We start from the raw sequence: 18,750 nt of genomic DNA, 5'->3' as shown, positions 1-18,750 counted from the left end.
ACGTTACGCCCACCGGTGTCGGTTTTGGTAAAAACCATCTTGCTTTAGGCAACCCCTGTGGCAGCAGCACAGCCAAGGGTCAACGCTCACCTAGAGATGAAATAACAGGTTTTTCCTAGGAAAAAAAGCTCCTTTCCGGAGCAAAATAGAGGCCGTGGGAGCATGGGTCAGGTAGATGTTAGTGGAGGAGAGGTCCCCACCCAGAAGAAAGTGAGGGAGCAATAAATACCTGGCTCTGGACCATGATCCGAGAGGCAGGGGCTGGCAGGAGCCATAGGGAAAGGGAGAGAAAAGGTTAGAAACCCTCCCGCTTTCTAATCCTAAGAGGTATTGATCCCCCCGGGCGCCTCCTTTCTCCTCGTTTCCCCCTCCGACTGAGACAAACAACCCTTGAAAACAGTTTATTCCGCAGCGGAACGCCAAAATTCAAGCGCCTGCCTCTACACCGGCCCCGCAAAGCGATCGGCTCCTTCGCCCCCCGCGTTCCTGTCGACCCCGCGCGCGCGGAGCGAAAGGGGAGAGGCGCAGCTCAACGCTGAGCACCAGGAGCGGGAGAGCGAAGGCGCCGTCCTGCCAGACTGGAGGGGAGGGACAGGCAGGAGCAGGCAGGACGGGGGGCACAGCCCTGCTCTCTACTTACAACAGTCGCCGAAATACAGGGTAGAGGAGGGAGGACGTGGCTGCCCTCGTCACAGATGTTTCCCCGAGCGAGCGCAGAGAGCGGCCAGGCCTCGGAGCGGCAGCCTCGCCGAGGGGCTCCTGGCCGCGGGGTCGCAGGACGAGAGGACGGACTGCAGAGCGTGGCTGTAGGCTGGGCGAGAAGGGGACACGGAAGCGGCGTTAGGAGATGAGAGTTTCACTTACGGCCCGAAACCGGGCTCGACTTTAGCCTTTTACCGTAAAGCAGAGAGAGAGGAGAACTGGTTTTTAAGATAAATCGACACGCCTGTAAGTTTTCCGCACACTCTGCACGCTCCTGGTGACAAAGCGGTATGTGAGCCAAAGCAGGAAAGCCAAAAATTTTTTTAATAAAGTCCTCATTTTCTCTATATTTTCCCCCCCCCCAGAAGACGACTCCCAGTTGCTCAGCCACTTATTTTTCCAAGCTGTACTCAAGCTCAGAGCGCCCCGTCACCTAACCAACACAATTTCCACCGCCTTCGTGCGTCCTCCCAGCAGAAGGTTCAGCGTTTAAGGCAAAGAGGTTTTCCGCGCCCCTAACGAGCCTGTTCTGCTGCGTTTTCCTCATGGTTCTCCCCGCTACCGACAGACGTACGTATTACATAGGGGCTGGTGCTTTGCTGGGGGTGCCACTAAGCTCCCTGAAGGGACAGAGGAAGAGCTTGGGTCCAAAACAAGCAGCAGAGCACCCGACTCGCCCTTCTCCGGAGTCCATTTGTAGGAACGTCTCTACACAGCGGCCCAGGACCACGGAAACGTCTAGCCGCGTTTGATTTCTCCCTGTATAATCAGGGATCCGGGTCTAGGCGCCTCCTCTCCTGAAGCCAGGAGCTCCCTACCTTCGTGGTTTTTGTAGAAGACGCAGTTGTTGGCACAGGTATCCGGGTGGGAGTCCCAGAAATCGGAGCCGCAGGAGCACAGCGGGGGCAAGTCGATGTTATATAGTTTTATCTTCTCCCTCAGCTGGGCTCTTAGAGCTTCGATGTACCTGCGAGGGATAAAAATCATTCACCTCTGCCAGCAACACCCGGGCTCTGCGCAAGGAGAGGGGATCCAGCCGTACCTCACGTACTCCTTATTTCGCTGCTGTTTTTCCTTAACCTTCTTCGCTCCCCTCTCCTCCAGTTTAAGCTGGGCCAGGGTTTCACAGGCTCCCTCTCCCGGGAAGGGTTCTTGCTGGTCAGCCATCTCCTGCATCCTCCGCTCTTCCGCCCGGCGCTGGTTTTCCTTCTTGTTCTTAATCCTGCGGGCACACACACGCTTAGAGAAGGAGCTTCCCCATCCCAACCTCCATTCCCCGCCGGCCGCAAGATCGGGGCAAGGGGATCTAAACGATCCTGCCCTTGACCTCCTCCTGCCTGCTAGTTTTCGCGCCGTCGTGGCCTTCTCCTTCCAAGCTCCCTCCCGCATCACATTGACACGTCCTCCTGTTAGGAAGTGCCACCTGCAGATCCCCCCAAAAAAAGCCGGCTTTTCTGTCCTTCCGAAACCAAGAGCGGCGCCTGGGCTCTTTTAGATCCACCAGAAAGGACCAAGAGCTCAGCTTCCCCGCTTCCGACTTCTTCTGATTACGGGGCAGCTCGGATCCTACTGTCAGCTGTCCTTGCAGCTTCCAGCACGGGGAACAGCCGAGAAGCTCCAAAGATCCCACACCTACTCCCAAACAGGCTTGAAGAGGCATTTTTAACCAAATCTTCCTCTATTTCCTCAATCTCCCTTGCACCTACGCGGCACTCCAGCCCTTTCAGTGGAATCTGGGTTGTATAAGTCACACCGAACGCAAAGCACGTTCCCTTGACAAGCGGCAATTACGAAGCACAAAGACTTTAAACTGAAGCATCTGCCATTTTATTCCCGCTGATGAGTACCAAATGCAATAACATGTTACAGGCTGATCACTGCCAAAAGGCATTTAAAAAAAAAAAAAATAAAAAAAATCAAGGCTGGGTAGAAGCCAGGGGGAGAAAGCGTAATCGAACGAGACATTTCGGATGTTACTCCATTTGGGGGGTCAAATCTTTACATCCAGAAGGAAAGAGCTGAAGCCAAAACTTCTCCAGGCAAGTTATAAACTCCAAAATGTTTTTTAAATGAAGTGGTAATAGAGCCTTAACTACCCCACCATAAATCTTCTGCTATAGAAACTAAGGCCAAGGCCAACTTAAGGCTTTACACTAAGTAATTACAAAACCAGCTCTTTTCCGCATACGCTCCGAGCGGCTTGCAGCTCCAGCAGCGCCCCTGCAACCCGGGGGGGGGGAAAAAAAGAATTAAAAAAAAAGATATCACACTAACTAGGAAGTCCCTGGTGTCTCACCAGCACTTGCAGGGCAGGAAAAGGTCTCTACGGCTCCCGAGTGCCAATTTAAACGTCACGACCGCGGCCGGAGGAGCGTTTCTTTAGACTGGCGATTTCTCTCCGCAAAGCGACCGTGAAAACGCTGCCCTCGGGTGCCTGTCCTGCTCCCACAAAGCCTGCCCGCCGCGGAGCCGGCGTTAAGAGACCAAGACGGTCAGAGCTGCATCGTTTATTTTAGAGCAAGGAAGAGACCAAAAAGAAAAAAAAAATAAAATCTAGAGTCTCTCTCTTATTTTGGGGTGAATTTGCAGAGCTGCTCCTTAACGAAGGCCTTAAAAGGGAGAAGATGACTAAACCGCCAAAACGAGTACTGATGCTTTTACACAGAGACCGAGTTTTCAACTCCAGAACAAATGCTGGGAAATCTTTTTATTACACTATATTCATTTATAGCTGTGAGGGTGAAGGGTCTGACATTAAAACCCCCCCCGAGAGAAGGCCAGTTTAACAACCACGACGTGACCTCACCCCAAAGTTTCTAAACACGGACTGTAGCGCCGGGTCTCGGGATCGGTTCCCAAAAGTCACGGTTCGGTGAGCTGCAGCTCTCCCAGCCTGACGTTTCGGCTCCCAACTCCTATCCAAGCTGTACGGGGACTCAGAAAGTAGATAGAGAAGCGCCGAGCGCCTCTGAAGGGCTTGACACGGCCCAAGGGTCTCTCTCGGGGGGGTTGGTCGAATGAATCCCACCCCAGGGTTAACAGATCGGGCGCTAAAATAAACCCAGGGGATAAGTCAGGCTTTACAACTGGCATTTGCGGAGCTTCTTTCAACATACCCCTTGCTTTTTAAAAAGTTGATAAAGTGGGCCTTTTTAATCCATCGTGGCCGCAACCCGGCTTGCGGCCAAGGAGGCAGAAGGCTACCCATCACGTGGGGTTTTTTGGTTTGGTTTTTTTTTTCCCCCCATCAAGCTGAACCGTCTTCTCAAAGCCTCTGCGCCTGGGCTGCAGAAGCGCTTGCCAAAAATGCCGTTGCCTGGTTCACGCCAGACAAGGACGCAAGGCCTTAAGAAGGGTCCCGCCTGCGACGGAGGAGGCGATACCAAGAGGCTGGCGCTCATCCGCACGTACTCACTCGGCGATTCTCTTCTGCCTCTCCTTCTGCCTCCGCTGTTCCTTCACTTGCTCTCGTTCGACGTTCATGAAGAGGCGCCTGTACCGCAGGTACTCGTTCTGACGCTGCAGGAGAGAAGAGGCACCTTTGAGAAGGATGTCTGGGGGCAGGCCGGGATCGATACCGAGCGATATCGGCGCTCGGCTTGATTTCTGGAGCGCACGTCTCTCAGGATAGAAACCTCACTCCTTCCCCAGGGGATCCTCAAACTGAGAAGCTGGAGAGACGGTGGGTAGCTACGAGAGGAGGACCGAGATATCTCGGAGCATCAGAGAGCTTCGTATCAGCATCCCTCGACTGAACTTTCCTACAGATGGAAGCTCTGTCATCTGACAAATTCCTAAACTCACGCTTTCCTGGGGGTAAAAGAGCTGGATCCCACTTCAACCCACTTCACCGGAGCGCTACAAGCTACGGTCCAAGAATTCCGATTCACCGGGGGACCGGTGGTCCTCTGCGGTTCACTGGAAGCCGGTATCTCCAAGAAAAATGAACATACAACACCGAGCTGGACCCACTCCATCCAGGAGAACCACAGAGGTGGCAAAGTCATCGCTGAGACAAATCCGAGAGCCCTGCAGGGAACAGCTCCCACGCAGACAGCAAGCACGTGAAGAGGTTTAGTGTCTGGGCTTTGGCTTAACTCCACCGACGCAGCAAGGGTAGGGAAACCTCCCGGCTAAAAATCACACCAAAAGCCCTCCCACCCACACGGGAATCGGTCGGTACGCAGCTAGCTTGAGGTCCACGACGCCAGAAAGTTTACGGCGTGGATTTGTCTTCATCAACGCCAAGAGTTTTGGGCTGACTTTGTCCATCTCGTCCAGCGGAGCTGGAGATAAAGGAGCCGGCAAGATCGCCAAGGCTGAAAGGGGAGAAAGCCGGATGGAAAAAAAAAAAACCCACGCGGAAGAGTGCTGCAAAACCAGTTATCTCAGGGAGGATCAGAGCCAAGGAGATAAAAAGCAAGGGGCAGAGGGAAGCGCTGGGGGAAGGAGCAGCCTGACAAGCCCCAGCCGCTGTCACGCCATCCAGAAACCACAACCGGATTTTGGATCAGCTTGTTGGAAAAATGCACGTAAGGAACAAAAAAAAAAAAAAAAACACCCCGCAATTCGTTCAAAGTCCCATCGAGTTTTGCGCTGTAAGCCGCAAGAAAGCCGACAAAAGAAGAGGGAAGCGTTCCTCTTCACGTCAGAAGCAAGCAGGAAAATAAAAGTCACCTCCTTCAGGCATCCAAGAGAAACATCACCTCTTCGCATCGCCTAGATTAGCATGAGCCAGACTGTCGTGGGCGCAGGCTGGTAAGCCCTCGTCGTTAAATCAGACACTCAGCATCAGGCCCGCAGCCTGTGCTTGAAAGCTACCATCCCGATGCCTGTTAGGTGCTGATATGGTAGACACCTTTATATTTCCCGGCCAAACAAGATAAAGTGGGTTTTGTTCTTTCTTTTTTCTTTTAAAAGCATTTTTTGGCAGCTCTCTCCGTGCAACTACAGAAAGCGACACCTTTGTTTTGCCCGGCAAAACGAACGAAGCCCGTTTCTCCTCCAACCCTTCAGCGTTATTCAGATCCCAGATTTTGCGGGAGGAGCCCGTAACGATTACGCTTACGGTCACGACGGATCTTAAAAAAGAACCCGGTAGGTTTGCCCAAGACCTGAGACACCAGCAACGCCGACAAACTTATAAACCTAGCAGACGTTTCATGCATTAAGGCCGCTCTTGAGGCTTCTTATCTGAGCCAGCAGCATCCCCTCCGCTCAATACCTTTCAGTCCTGAAACGGAGACGAAACAATGAGGACTTGGCTCCGGCGGACAAACCTGCTTCTTGGTTTCCTCTTGGTCTACGCCAGCCCAGAGTACGAGGGGAGGTCGGTAATCGGTGTGCAGCCTCTGGGGAGGCTCGGGCAAGCTCGAGTCCTTCACCGATCCGTCACAGAACTGGAAGATAATGTAAGAGAGCAGCATCAGCATCTTCACGGTCAAGTTTCTCACCTTCCCTGAACAAAATACTCCTCGCCGGAGGCGAGTCCTCTATGCACGATCCCTACAGCCCTCAGTGGGGTAACCCACCTACGAGCTGTGCTTTTTTGGGGGGTATAGGTTGGCTATAGACAGGAGAGCGCCGTCCAACACCTCCACGCAGGAGCCCGAGCGCCAAAGCTTTGCCGAAACGCTTCTGAAGACATCCCTTGGAGGAGGCTTCTGGTTTAGTTTAAATACGGATTCACACCTCCCCTCCCCAGACTTCCATTACGAACTTCGGGAAGCGCAAGAAAAATAACAATAATACAAATAACCATAATAAAAATAACGAAAGCGTCAGGGGAATTCAACAGCCAACATCTCCCAAAACCTCAGGGTAAACCTCCGCCTTCTTCCCTCCGCTCAATATTTGTCAAGCCAGTATTTCTGCTCCCAGCCGGACTCCTCACCAGCTAAGGTTGGGCACACGCCGCTATAGCCGTAAAGTATTTGCTAACTACTCCGGGTAATCAGGGCGAAATATTTCTACACCTCAGAAGCTTAACGAAAGCCTGCCTGAAAACAAAAGAGGACTCGATAAATACATTAGCTCAGTCCTCAGATTCACGCTGCCTCTAAGGGAGGCGTTTCGCCAGCCCGAGGCACTGGAATTGTCACAGCCAGCTCGTTCCTCTGATGCAAAGCTTTTTTTTCCCCCCCTGTCTCCTCTTTTCTAGGAGGTTTCCGGCTGATTTGATGCACCACCTGCAGCTCTTCCACCCCGCTGCTGCCTCCAAACAGAGCAGCCGGCCCAGAGGCAGCTGCGGGTCCTGCCGGCCGCAGTTTGGAGTTCGGTTAAGCGTACGATGCAATTGCACACGCTCAGTTTCAGATTTCCGCCGAGCGCCAGCCAACTGGCATCACGAGGCAGGCACAAAGAAAACCCCTTTTTGAAGCCGCAGCTGGAAGATGAAAGCAGCGAAACCGAAGCCGCCAATCTCGCTGCGCTTTGACACGGCTCTTGAGCCTGTTTTGACGACAGTAGGCTTAAGAGTTAACCAGGCCCGAGGGAGCGACTGCTCTACAACAGCAGCCTCGCTGTCTCTGCCAAAATAAACCCAAATCCCAACGATTCGAACCTCTGAAGACCAACCGGCCCAGCCCCGTATGAATCTTACTTTTTCAAATTCAATTTTGATGTAGAAGTCATCGTCTTGCTCAGCCTGATGCGGGGCTGTCCCCTGGTCTTGCAGTTCAGCTGGAAGATCGTGATGGCCCGCCAGAAGCAGCTCCTCACTCTCATCTTCTGCAGGCACCGGGGCCGTTTCGCAAGACTCTGGTTTCTGGAGGAGAAGGGAGGAGACGGGTGTAAATATGGAATTCAAACGCGGCTGCTTTGGTGCTGAGGGCAAATTCAACATCCTCGTGCACGGGTATGAAGCGGCTTTAACCCGAGGGCGCTTGTTCTGTGGAGTCAGCTGAGATCTGGCGAGCAGCAACACAACGTGTTCGAGCATCGCCGCAGGGCACGAGCGCCAGAAAAAAAATCTGAATTTAGCAGGGTAACTCGTGACTACGTTCTCACCAACTGCAGAAACAGGGACAGACGCGTGTGGGGCGAAGGAAAGAGAAGGAAAAGACCTCTCCAGGCGCTGTTTCGCAACTGCAAGGAGTTGGGGGGTGGTGGGATCTCCGGAGTGACACTCGAGTACGTAGCCTACTCCTTCAGATGGTAAGTGGGCAGGCTCCCCGGTGGCAATTAACAATATTTTGAGAGGCAGCAGATTGTTTCCTACAAACTAAAAAAATCAAAATGCCAGAAGCAAGCTCGGAGCCAGGATTTTTTTTTTTTTCTTTTTTTTTTCCTCCCCTGCCTTGCTGTCCCCTTCAGCACGCTCGGAAGGGAAGAGTAGGACTGCTGACAGAGGGAGAGGATGGATCAACAGGAGGAGAGCAGGTCACGCCAGGGATCCCTTGAGGTGGCTCTGCTGCAACACAGGAAGGACGGAGGATAGCCCAGAGTTAGTCCGAACATGAAATTATTTGCTAGGCATGGGAATTACTCTATCAACCCTGTTATGACAGAAACACAACACAGAAGAGCTGCTCCAGTGAGGACAAGGGAACAGAGAGGAACGGTTATTGCTTTGTAGGGATGCTCTGAAGGTAGAAGGGAATGAAACTGTGGGAAAAAAAAAAAAAACAACCAACTTTGGGGAATGATCAGTTGGGGAAAAGAATTTGGGTGCTGTCACGCCGGGGACCTGCAGCAGCCCATCAAACCCTAAAGGCAAAGCAGCCGCAGATTCGGTGAACGGGATCATCTGAGACACAGGACAGGTCATTTCCACGCAATTACCATCTAGGTATCTGCTTGGGAAAGCAGGGAAGAAACTCTTTGGATGTTTTTGCCCTGAAAAGAAACCTCTGGGAGAGAGGAAGAGCAACGATTTTGGGAACACGGATTAGCGATCGCAGGGAATGCAACTCTTTATAGGGAAGAAGGGGAAAAAAAAAAGAAGAAAAATGCAGAAAACAGGACTGAAGGAGAAGCAACAGTTCCTTTAAACTGAGCAAATGCAAACTAGAGTGGAAAGACAAGGAGCGCGGCGCGAGACAACCCTGGCTAAATCCCAAACTCTTCTTGTGCCCGCGATCCATGCGAGCACGGAGGAAGCGGAGCACGGGTCAGGTTACTGAAGGAATCACGCAGGAGACAACACGAGCACGCGGGGACAAAAAACCAAAACAAGCGCCAGAAAGGCCAAAACCCTAAGCAAACCAAGAGAGATCAAGGTAACAAGTCAGGCTTTAGTAAGAGAGACTAAAGGACTCGCTACTCAAGACGGACAGCTACCAGAGGACACCAAGAAGAACAGAGTTTTATGCTTCTGGGCATCGGCGTTCAGCCAAAGGCTTGTTCTGAGCTGACAGCAGCAGCAGGAACAATCTTGGATTATTATTGGGAAGAAAAAGTCAGATTATTCCTAGGAGCTGAGGTTTTTAAGCAGGCAAGACCTGCCCTGGGTTACTGCCAGACAAGCTGCTAACAGCTCGCCTCCCCGAAATCTGTGGAGGTCCAGATTATCAGAAAAGGGCACTACGAGTGTCTGTCTTTATTTAAAGGAGGGGAAAAGGAAATACTAAAGAGAAGATTTTCCCCTCAAGAGTTTAACCGCCTGACTTTTGGAAAAACAAGAGGAAATCACCTTGCAAACTGCCTGTAAGCTGCTCGAAAACAAGATAAGCAGCAACCAGCATAAATTTGTCACGAGCAAGTCACGTCTAGCTGGTTTGAATTTCTCCTACAACAGAAGAAAGAGGCCTCAGGCAAAGCGCAGCAGAAGACACCTCGACTTTAGCTTAGCTTTTGACATGGCCTAATTCAACGCTTGTGTAAAGAAATACCTGTTAGATGAAACTATTATATGGGAGGTGCAATACTGATGAAAAACACTACCCAGATTCAGTATCAGGAGCTCACTGCACAAAAACAGAGTAAGAACTAGGTGGGCTCTGCTTGATAATTTCATTATCGGCCTGGATGACGGAAGAAAGAAGCATCCTGATTACGTTTACCGACCCCACCGAGCCACTTGAAGTTGCAAAAGTATTTGAAAACAGGCTAAAAATGCTTGAAACCAAACAAATCAGCTGGAATAGACAGCACGGGGAAATTGCAAGGAGGACAAAAGCAAAGGGCAAGGCAGCGTGCTGCGGCAGCAATTACCAGGGTGGTTAAGTCCGCCGCAGCCTTTTGCATCTGAAGAGAAGGGAACAAGCTGCTGTCCTGCCTAGCTGTGAACGTGGCAAACCTTCATACAGGGAGGAAGAGTCAGATTAATATTAAAGCTTTTTTTTTTTTTTCCCTCCCTCTACTATCTTGGAGTAATAAAACAGAGTAACGCAACAAATCAATACATTCCTCCCGGAATAAATTGCCTAGGGAAGCTGTTAAATCCTCCTTGCCAGCGGTTTGAAGAGAGCGTAGATTAACTGTAGCTGCAGTAAGGTTCAGGTGGGAGGATGGCCCCCGATCCCTCGCAGCCTTGTTCCCCTCCCCGGCTGCGGATAACTCGCCACGGGACTCCCACGCATCCCACTCCCTGTCTTCCGTAACCCTCTGGCTTGCACAGGCAGCGGCTGTGTTATTCATGTGAGGCTTCAGCGCTGCTAATAGCGAAGTAATGAATCACTCCATCTTGCTGAGCAGTCTGAATGCATCGAGGACTTACGCAGAAGGTACGTTTAGTGTCTGAAACAGATAACGAGGTTTTCGAGCCCATAATTATACCCTTCTATAACTCTTGTTCGCAAAGCTGAGTTCCTTGAACAGAAATCCAACAGTACACAGAGGAGGAAGAGCCGGACCAGCCCTTATATAAAAGGTATTTTCTAGATAACAGCCAGCCAAGAACTACTTCACCTTTGATGAACCCGAGAAAGAGATGGGAATGAAGAATTGCAAGACGGGCAGGAAACTGGCTCCGGAGGAGGCAATAAGACAAAATACCAGGTTGGGTTGCTGCTGGTGTTCTCCAGGATGGACAAAGTACGTCAGTTTAAGAAAGGTCTTGGCATAGAAAGCAGGATAATAGCTGCGACACAAAGCTGCTCTTGAGAGCCAGAGTGACAAAAGCAGGATGAAATTCAACAGAACAAAAGGTGAGGCACTGGGGACCGACCTCCTTACGTGGCTCCTGCGCACTGCTTGGAGGAAAGCAGATGCGTGCCAACAATTCTCTACCAGAAGCCAGCCCCGGGGGGAGGAAAACCCTCCAGATCTTTGCCACCCACACAAAACAAGGGATTGATGCAAGGGGAAGAGTTGTTGAGGTTCGTTGACGAAATAAAGGCACCTAAGGGGAGGGCTGCTCATCACATTCCTCTCAGATACCCAGATCACAATCTCGGCCTTTAAAAAAAAAAATGGTTTTTTGAATTCCTGTTTCCTAGTTTATTTCTCATTCGCCTCTGCAAACAGAGAGGTTTTCACCCACTTTATCCTGCTGCCTTCTCTGACAGGCAGCAAGAACAGAGGGACAGAGCCCTCGGGCCACCAAAACCCACGGACTACTCATCAGGCGGGTCACAAAAGCCCAGTTTGTTTCACTTTTGCTGGAGAAACTCACTGAACTATGCTTCGGATCTGCTAATTAGAACAGGACCTTCAAGAGTTCGCAAGGTAATTCCTCTCACCCTACCCCAGGCAACCCCTCGCTCACCTCTCGCCTCCAGACGCCGCCGGGGAGTTCAGGGGGACCCGCTCCTTGGGGTACGGTTTTGCAGGACGCCAGCCGGCGCCGAACTTGCTTCACGGTTTTGCTGAGCTGCCGTTGAGCGGGAAGGTAAAGGCAAGACAAAACAAGAGGTCACTCGCTGCTTCCCGTGAGGGCTACGCCAAGAAGTTTAGCCGCACAGAAGAGATCTCCTAACGTACCCTGCTCCAAGCAAGGTGCTTTATCAAGGGAGCGCAACTCAACACACAATTAGCTTCACAAATAGGTATAAGGTAACCAGCAACCCAAGGTGTCATTCCGAGCTGTCCCAATGCACTGAAATCCCGATCCAGGCAAGGTAAAGGGCTTGGTTACAGCTCATCCGCACCCAAATCACTTTGCTGAGATGCCAGAAGTCCCAGATCCCCGATTGTCCTGCCCGGCGTCCAGCCAGAAGGGATTCTCCACCCTCCGGGAAGGGGTACTTCAACCGGAATAACTCCAACTCCTAGGTGAACACACGTGCTTTATAAAGCGCCAAACGCAGCATAAGCATCACGATTAAAAAAAAAAAAAAAGCTTAAAAACAGTCCTTAGGGCAGGTTTTCCAAGATTTCCCCATCCCATGCAGGAGACAAGCTGCAATGAGCTGGCACCACCTAGTGCCACCTCTCCGACACGACACGCCTGCACAGCCACGAGTCCCTGAGTGCGGAGGGAAAATTCATCGTATCTACAAGCAGCCGGGCAAGTTCAACCACAGCATCCTCCAAGAAGACATCTACTATCCGTTTTGATGCCCTGATGAGCGCTGTGGAGGAGTACAACAATATTCAGTACGCCAGAGTGAAAACGTAAGCCAATGCTTCATTTAGTGTTAAAAAAAAAAAATACTAGGCACGCGTTGTAAAAGAAATATCGCCTGTCCTCCATTTCAAACCACGAGCATCCAGCGTTGACGAAGCAGGGGTGAAAAAATGCAGGAGGGGAACCGCTCACCTTGGCGGCTTGCTGCTGGAACGGCTCGTTTTGCATCCCTTGCCGCTGCGCCGGGCCGGCGCGAGCGTCGGGACCGCAGATGGCAGGCTCGGGGCGGCTCCGAAACAGGCACGTGTTCTTCCTGGGGGTGAAGCGCAGCGCGGAGTCCGAGTACTGCACGGCGATGCAGCTCTCCCTCTCTGCCTGCCGGGACACAGACCCCTCGGAGTTAAAAAAGCCGTGCGCAAATCTCTAACCACCATCTAGCGGGACATCACCCCTGCTGCCCCGGAGTCGCTGGCTCAATTTGGTGGAGGATAACAGGAGGGATATTTTTTGCTCTCCCATGCTGAGAGGGGCACAAAGAACCATCAGGCTCTCAGGGGCTGAAGGCATCCGCGGGCTTTCGGTTTGGAGCGGTGCTAGCGGAGTTACACAAGGACATCCCCACTCAACCATGCCTCGCGAGGCCTGGAAACAGCCCAAACACCCCAGGGGTGGCCAAAACCGTTGACATTTCAGCGCATTCCCTTCTTGTTCCACAGTCAGTTTCTGGCCGGTCTCCCTGGCAGTTGTTTAAAAGTAGAAAGGCTTAAATATATTCGCAGGATAACCTAAAACAAGCCCACGGGGGAAACGGGGAATGCGGAGACAGCGTGAAAGCGTCGCGAACTATTTGAGCGCCCTGGAAAAAGGGAGAGCAGAAATAAGCTGCTTTGCTTCAAATGCAACCAGGAGACACCCACGTCATTCGCAACTCTGGCCTGGCTGTTTTTTAACTCCACGCGATTCTGCCCAGGGCACCGGGACTTTGTTCTGCTGCTGCCCAAAAGAGCCAGCGGCCTTCCCCCGAGGAGGCAAAGGGTTTATAAAGCACCTTCAGCGTCAGAGCGAGCCAAGGTGTCACGCTGACTTCGCTTGAGGGGACACCGTTTGCAGCCACAGGATCTGCCGTGACCACCGGTTTTTCTTATCAACACCGTGACTTGAGGTCTAGTGGATTTGGGTTTTTTTTTTTTCCCCTGATTTACACTGATTTCAGAGGAGTTTCTCCTGCAAGACTCCTGGCGAGGCTTACCGCTTCGTAGGACTTCTGCAGCTGCTGCTTTCTTCGCATCCTGACCTGCTGGTTCACCCGCTGCTTCACCTCTCCCTGGAAGCGTCTCAGGCTGGCTGCCTTCTCCCGTTGCTGCTCCTTCAGCTCCTCCTCCACCTGAAACGCCGAAGCCTACGAGAGGCGAAAGCAGATTTCACCCGATTTTTGCTACGTCGCGGCGTTACAGCAGCTTGTATTCCATCTTCCTTTCCCACGCCTGCATCTACAAGCCAGGCAAGCAGCACCCAGAGCAAAGTTAACAATGTTTTGTTTCTAAATCTGTGCAATAACAGCTTGGACAATGTCTATTGAATTATTGTGAGCTTGGATTGAATCTAGCTAGCCAGATACGGAGCGTGGACACCTCCTCCTTTAACTCTCTGCAAGGCACACAGAAAGAAAAAAGAAGGCAGCCTCATACAGCAACTCCCAGCTCCTGCTCCCACGAAAGGATGCTCAAATATTCAAAGCCTGGATCTGAAAGGAACAGGCCAGCCTCTGATCCCATTAACGCTCTGCAAGAGCAAGGCTGGAAGCATGTCAGGGAAGCAGTTTACAGGCAGGGCTACGGCTCCAAGAATTGTTTTTACCATCTGAAGTAAAAGATTAAGAGCAATGACCTGAAAAAAAACACCCCAGTTTGTTTTTTTGTTTGGTTTTTTTTTTAAACATTCTCACTTGAAGTCATGCCAAGCAATTCTGCTGACACTACCACGGTTTCAAGAAAAGCGGTATCGCTCTCCTGGCTGTCACCGCAGCACTAAAGCAAGAAAATTCAGAGTCTGAAGGGATGGAGGAAAGGGGCGAGTCTGAAAATCAACTTAGTAACCGCCGGGTCGGACGCTCCCTACGTCCCGCTGACTGCCAGGAACGTTACCAGCGGCAAAGCAAGGTCAGCAAAACCAAACAAAGCACGAAGACGGGGAGAAATCTGCACCGTTAACGACGAAACCAAGCCAGAGCTACACGAAACGGCGCCATCGACAGCTTGCCCCGTTGGCAACCTCATTTAGCAATTCTGACGCAGGAGGCATTAATATATATATTTTTAATACGATCCGCTGGCGTATAAAAGCGTATTAAATAAGCCCCGATAACCCTGCACACCTTCATCTACCCCTGAAGGCACCTGAAAGCCCCCACACCGGGGAGGCCCGGGAGCGCCCAAGCCCCCCGAAGCAGTCACAAAGCGTTCAGCTCCCCCAGAAGTTTCACAGTGCCGAGATGGAAGTTATGTGGAATACGGAGATGATTCATTTCCATATATTATCTCAACCTTTCAGGATTTAAATTACAATATGCAAATAAATCATCTCAGAAGGGCAGGAGCTTCTGTAATGTTTAGGCATTAATTACAGGGGACTGAACTCATCATCCTATATTTAATGCACTTTTAGTCCTCTTATAATAACCCTCAAAGCAGAAATCCCTGAGATAAGCATCGATAAAGACTTTCTTAAGTGTTTCTAATGGGATATAGTGGAGATTGGCTCCAGATCCTGAAACATTCAACTTATTTATTTCTTTTTTTTAAATAAGCAACGTGGAAAGGCGAAGAGCAGCATCGATATGGGGGGGACGACTGCTCAGCCGGGTACAGCATGGGCACCTCAAATGCAAAGCTAAGGTGTAGAGTTCCAAACCCAGCGCCGATAAACCAAGGAGAATCCGGGAATAGCGAGGAAAAAAAACTCACGTGGAGCCGGGGAGGGGGGGCACAAACCTGCCGAGTTTTAGCTGCACTACCTACGCCAGAAGGCAGCTTCTAGCAACACGTTGAAAATCTTCAGGTCCGAAAGCTAAAATTAAAAGCGCAGAGCGCACGGTCCAAACAATTAAGCAATCAACTTAGCAGCTGATGAGAGCATTGGCTGGGTGACTGATGTTTAAAATCGACGCGTTTCTCCCCCAAAAAACACAGTTGATTCGAGGGGAATCAACTCAGAGAGATGCCAGGGGCTTGTGTAAATGGGACGCCAGGCTACGTGGACACCACGGTGGCTTTTGACCTTACTAAAAATCATTAAAATTAATTATTCTTTTTAGGAGCAGCATTCCCGGCTGCCTTCAAAGGAGAAAAAGCTCGTTTTCGGCTCTGATTGCCCCCGCAGGATTTACTGGCATGACTGGGGGGGGGTTAGAGACATCCCTGACAAGACCCATAAGCCCGGACGGTGCCCGGGACCCCCGCGGCAGCACTCACGAAGGCCAGGCTCTGCTCCGGCTGCCCCGGGGCACTCTCCACCCAGACGCCCACGGGGCCACGCTCTGGTTCCTCTCGGCCAGCACCCGCCAACTCTGCCACGGGGGTCTCGCCCGACGCCCCCCCAGGTGCTCCCCGGCCCCCCGAGGCCGCTCCTTCGAGGGTGGCAGCATCCCGGCCCAGCGGCTGGTTCGGCCCTGGGGAAGGGGCAGAAGAGGTGAGCGTGCCCCCCCCCAGGCACCCCGACCTGCACCCACAGCACCCCAACCTGCCCGGGCCCCATCTCCTGCCCCCCCCACCCCCCCCGGTGTACCCCCCACTGCTCCCCCCACACCCCTGTACCCCCTGGTTATCCAACCCCAGGGCACCCCACAGTAGCCCTGCCGCCCTCCCCCCCCCACCCCCCCATACTGACTGGGGACCCCCAGCCCCTCGCGGCTTGAGTACCCCCCATACCCCCTGTGCACCCCCCCCACCCCAATGCACCCACATCTCCCCATCCCTATCAGACCCCCCCCCGGACAGCCCACTGTGCCCCCACACCCTCATCTCTCCGTAGGCCCCTGGGCACCCCTTACACTCCCCTCACCCACCAGGCACCCCCATGCCCCCGGGCACCCCCTCCCTTACGCCATACCTCCCCCCCCCCCAATCTCCTCACCCCTTGGGCATCCCACAGCATCCCCCGCACCTTCCTCTCCCATAACCCCCCCCTCCCCAGCCCCTGGCCACCCTCCCCTCGCCCCTGAGCACCCCCAACCCCTGTACCCCCCCCTTCCTTCCCTCCCTGGGGCCCCGCCATCCCTGACCCCCCCAAAAACGCCCCAACCCCACCAACCGCCACTTCCGCCTCAACCGACGCTTTGAATCCCGGCGCCACTTCCGCCCGGCCGGCCCGCCCACGGGCCCGCCCATCCCCGCCCACTAACCCACCCACCGCCCCGGCCCCTCCTGGCCCCGCCCCCGGTTGGCTCCAGCCCCTCTCTGCCCCGCCCCCGCACAGCCGCCCGCCCCCCCACATGAGTCCGGGGACGAGGGTTCGAGTCCCGCCGCGGCGTGGGCGGGGGGGCGGTGACCGCTCTGTGTCTCCCCCGAGCACCCCCCGAAACAACCCCCTGAGCATCCCTGACTCACCCCCAAGAGCATCCCCCTGAAAGCCCCCCCCCCAAAATATCCCTATAGTGTCCCCCGTAGCATCCCTGAACCCCCCAAAGTATCTTCTCACAGCATCTCCCCGCAGCATCCACCCCAAAAGCACCCCCATAGCCTCTCCCTATAGCATCATCTCCCCCACCCCCTATAGCATCTCCCCTTAATGTCCCCCCTCAAAGTCTCCCCCCTCAAAGCATCTCCGTCCCGCTGGGGCAGGGTGCTCGGAGGCCTCGGGCCCATTTCGGGGTCAGGGAGCCTCCTCAGGGGGGTGGGTGGTGGCTCACTGGGGTGATGAGCTTGGCAGGTCTCAGAGAGGCGGGGGGGTGGTGGGTGGGAAGTGGCTCCGGGCATCCTGCCCCGCATCCCTGCTGCCCTATTCAACGATGCCCGGGGAACCGGCGCTAATTGGCACCGGAGCTGGAACGAAGCCTGGATGCGACCGCGGCTTCATTTTAAAGCTTGGGAAGAGAAAAAAAAAAGGGGGGGGGGGCAGGGAGCTCCATTGCAGGGGGGGGTCCAGCTTTGCAAAAAGCCCCTCACCCCCCCCAAAAAAAAAAAAAAACACTTAATGGGATGCTCAGAGCTCTAAATCCCATGGGATTGTCCGCGGAGGGGATGGCAAACCTTAGCCAGGCTCGATGGGGTGATGCCCCCGACCTTGAGCATCTCCCGGGATGGGGAAAACATAGAAACGGGGGGGGGAAATTGCAAATCGGAGTGTTTTTTCCCCCAAAATAAATGTCAGCTCGAGGCCGCGGGGAGGCGAAAGCACCAGGACACAGGGCTCTATTGAGAAAGGAAAGAACACACAAAAAAAAAAAAAAAAAAAAAAGAAAAGAAAAGGAAAAAAAAAAAAAAATTAGCCGGGCGGAACGCCAAGCCGGGAGCGCCGAGGGACGTGCCCGGAGTGGGGAAGAGGAGCGATTCGGGGGGCGAGCCTGCCCGAAATGTGGGGAGCGCCGGCCGCCCCGCGGGGCCTACCCGCTCCCCCCTGCTTGCTGCCGGTGACCTGGCTCCTGGCGCTGCACGCAGGTAGGGGGTTTTCCCAGTTTTTCCAGGGGTTTTCCCATTTTTCCATGTTTTTTTTTTGGGGGGGGGGATATATCCGGATGGAGGATGCGGGGCGGGGGGGGAGTGGGGGTGAGGAGGGTTGATGAAGGGGATTTGGGAGGGAGGGGGGGTTGCTGTACCGTCGAGCATCCCCTCCGCTTGGGAGAGGGGAAAAAAAAGGGGGGAAAATTGGGAATAAAAACTGGGAAAAACACTTTTCCGGAGTCAAGCGGGTCCTGCTGGGGGGGGTGGATCCGGCACCACCCCCCGCAAGCTTCTCCCCAGTTTTTCCTCTTCCCCAAACCCCCTTTTTTGCTTGTTTTTCAGCATCCCCAAATCTATTTTCTTACCCATCCTTCAGCTTTCCCAAAAAGCCCATTTTTCACCCCATTTCTAGGTTTGCCCCCCCTTTGCCCATCCCGCTGCAATCCCTGGTCGCACCCATCATTTATTCCTTAAATACCCACATTTTGGGGTTCAATGAGCCCCAAACTGCCCCATCCCGGGCCGGCAACGCAGAAAATGCCCTGCAACAATTTTGCACCATTTTACTAAAGTTTGGACCCAAAACCAGCCCCGAGGAGGCCCCGTTTCCCTCCGGATGAGCCGAGAATGCAAAGCAAAGCCAGTCGGTTTTGCACGCTGCCGGCTTTGATTTGCACCCCAAAAAAGCGCCGGGGCTGCAGCCCGAGCACCCCAAAAATGCTGCTGTGTTTTTTCCAAAGAAATAGGGATTTATTCCACGAAAATGAGGATTTTTGGTGGGTTTTTTTTTTCAGCAAGAGCCAGACAGGAAGGGTGGGAGATCTCCATCCCTAAGCCAGGGATGCTGTAGGAGATGGGAATATTGCCTGATTTATTAATTAACTCCCAAATTTATTCCCCGGAGCGGAGCGAAAATCAGCGATTGGGCTAAAAAAGAGAAGA

The 18,750-nt window shown here is 53.1% G+C and overlaps 1 protein-coding gene across 1 annotated transcript; it reads right to left on the bottom strand.

Moving 5' to 3' along the window:
• Positions 1 to 440: 440 nt before the first annotated feature.
• Positions 441 to 16,227, bottom strand: CCDC15 (coiled-coil domain containing 15). Its single transcript, XM_050914021.1, has 11 exons — positions 16,215 to 16,227; positions 15,622 to 15,818; positions 13,401 to 13,550; positions 12,344 to 12,526; positions 11,351 to 11,455; positions 7,304 to 7,468; positions 5,982 to 6,101; positions 4,118 to 4,221; positions 1,745 to 1,924; positions 1,521 to 1,669; positions 441 to 811 (listed from the first exon to the last, which is right to left on the bottom strand). The coding sequence occupies exons 1-11, from the start codon at positions 16,225 to 16,227 to the stop codon at positions 690 to 692; spliced, it is 1,488 nt and encodes a 495-aa protein (XP_050769978.1). The 3' UTR covers positions 441 to 689.
• Positions 16,228 to 18,750: the final 2,523 nt, after the last annotated feature.

The sequence above is a fragment of the Gymnogyps californianus genome, unplaced genomic scaffold, assembly GCF_018139145.2.
Source record: "Gymnogyps californianus isolate 813 unplaced genomic scaffold, ASM1813914v2 HiC_scaffold_31, whole genome shotgun sequence".
NCBI classification, from domain to species: domain Eukaryota; kingdom Metazoa; phylum Chordata; class Aves; order Accipitriformes; family Cathartidae; genus Gymnogyps; species Gymnogyps californianus.
Note: the sequence above shows the minus strand (reverse complement) of the source record. Positions and strands in the feature narration are given on the sequence as shown.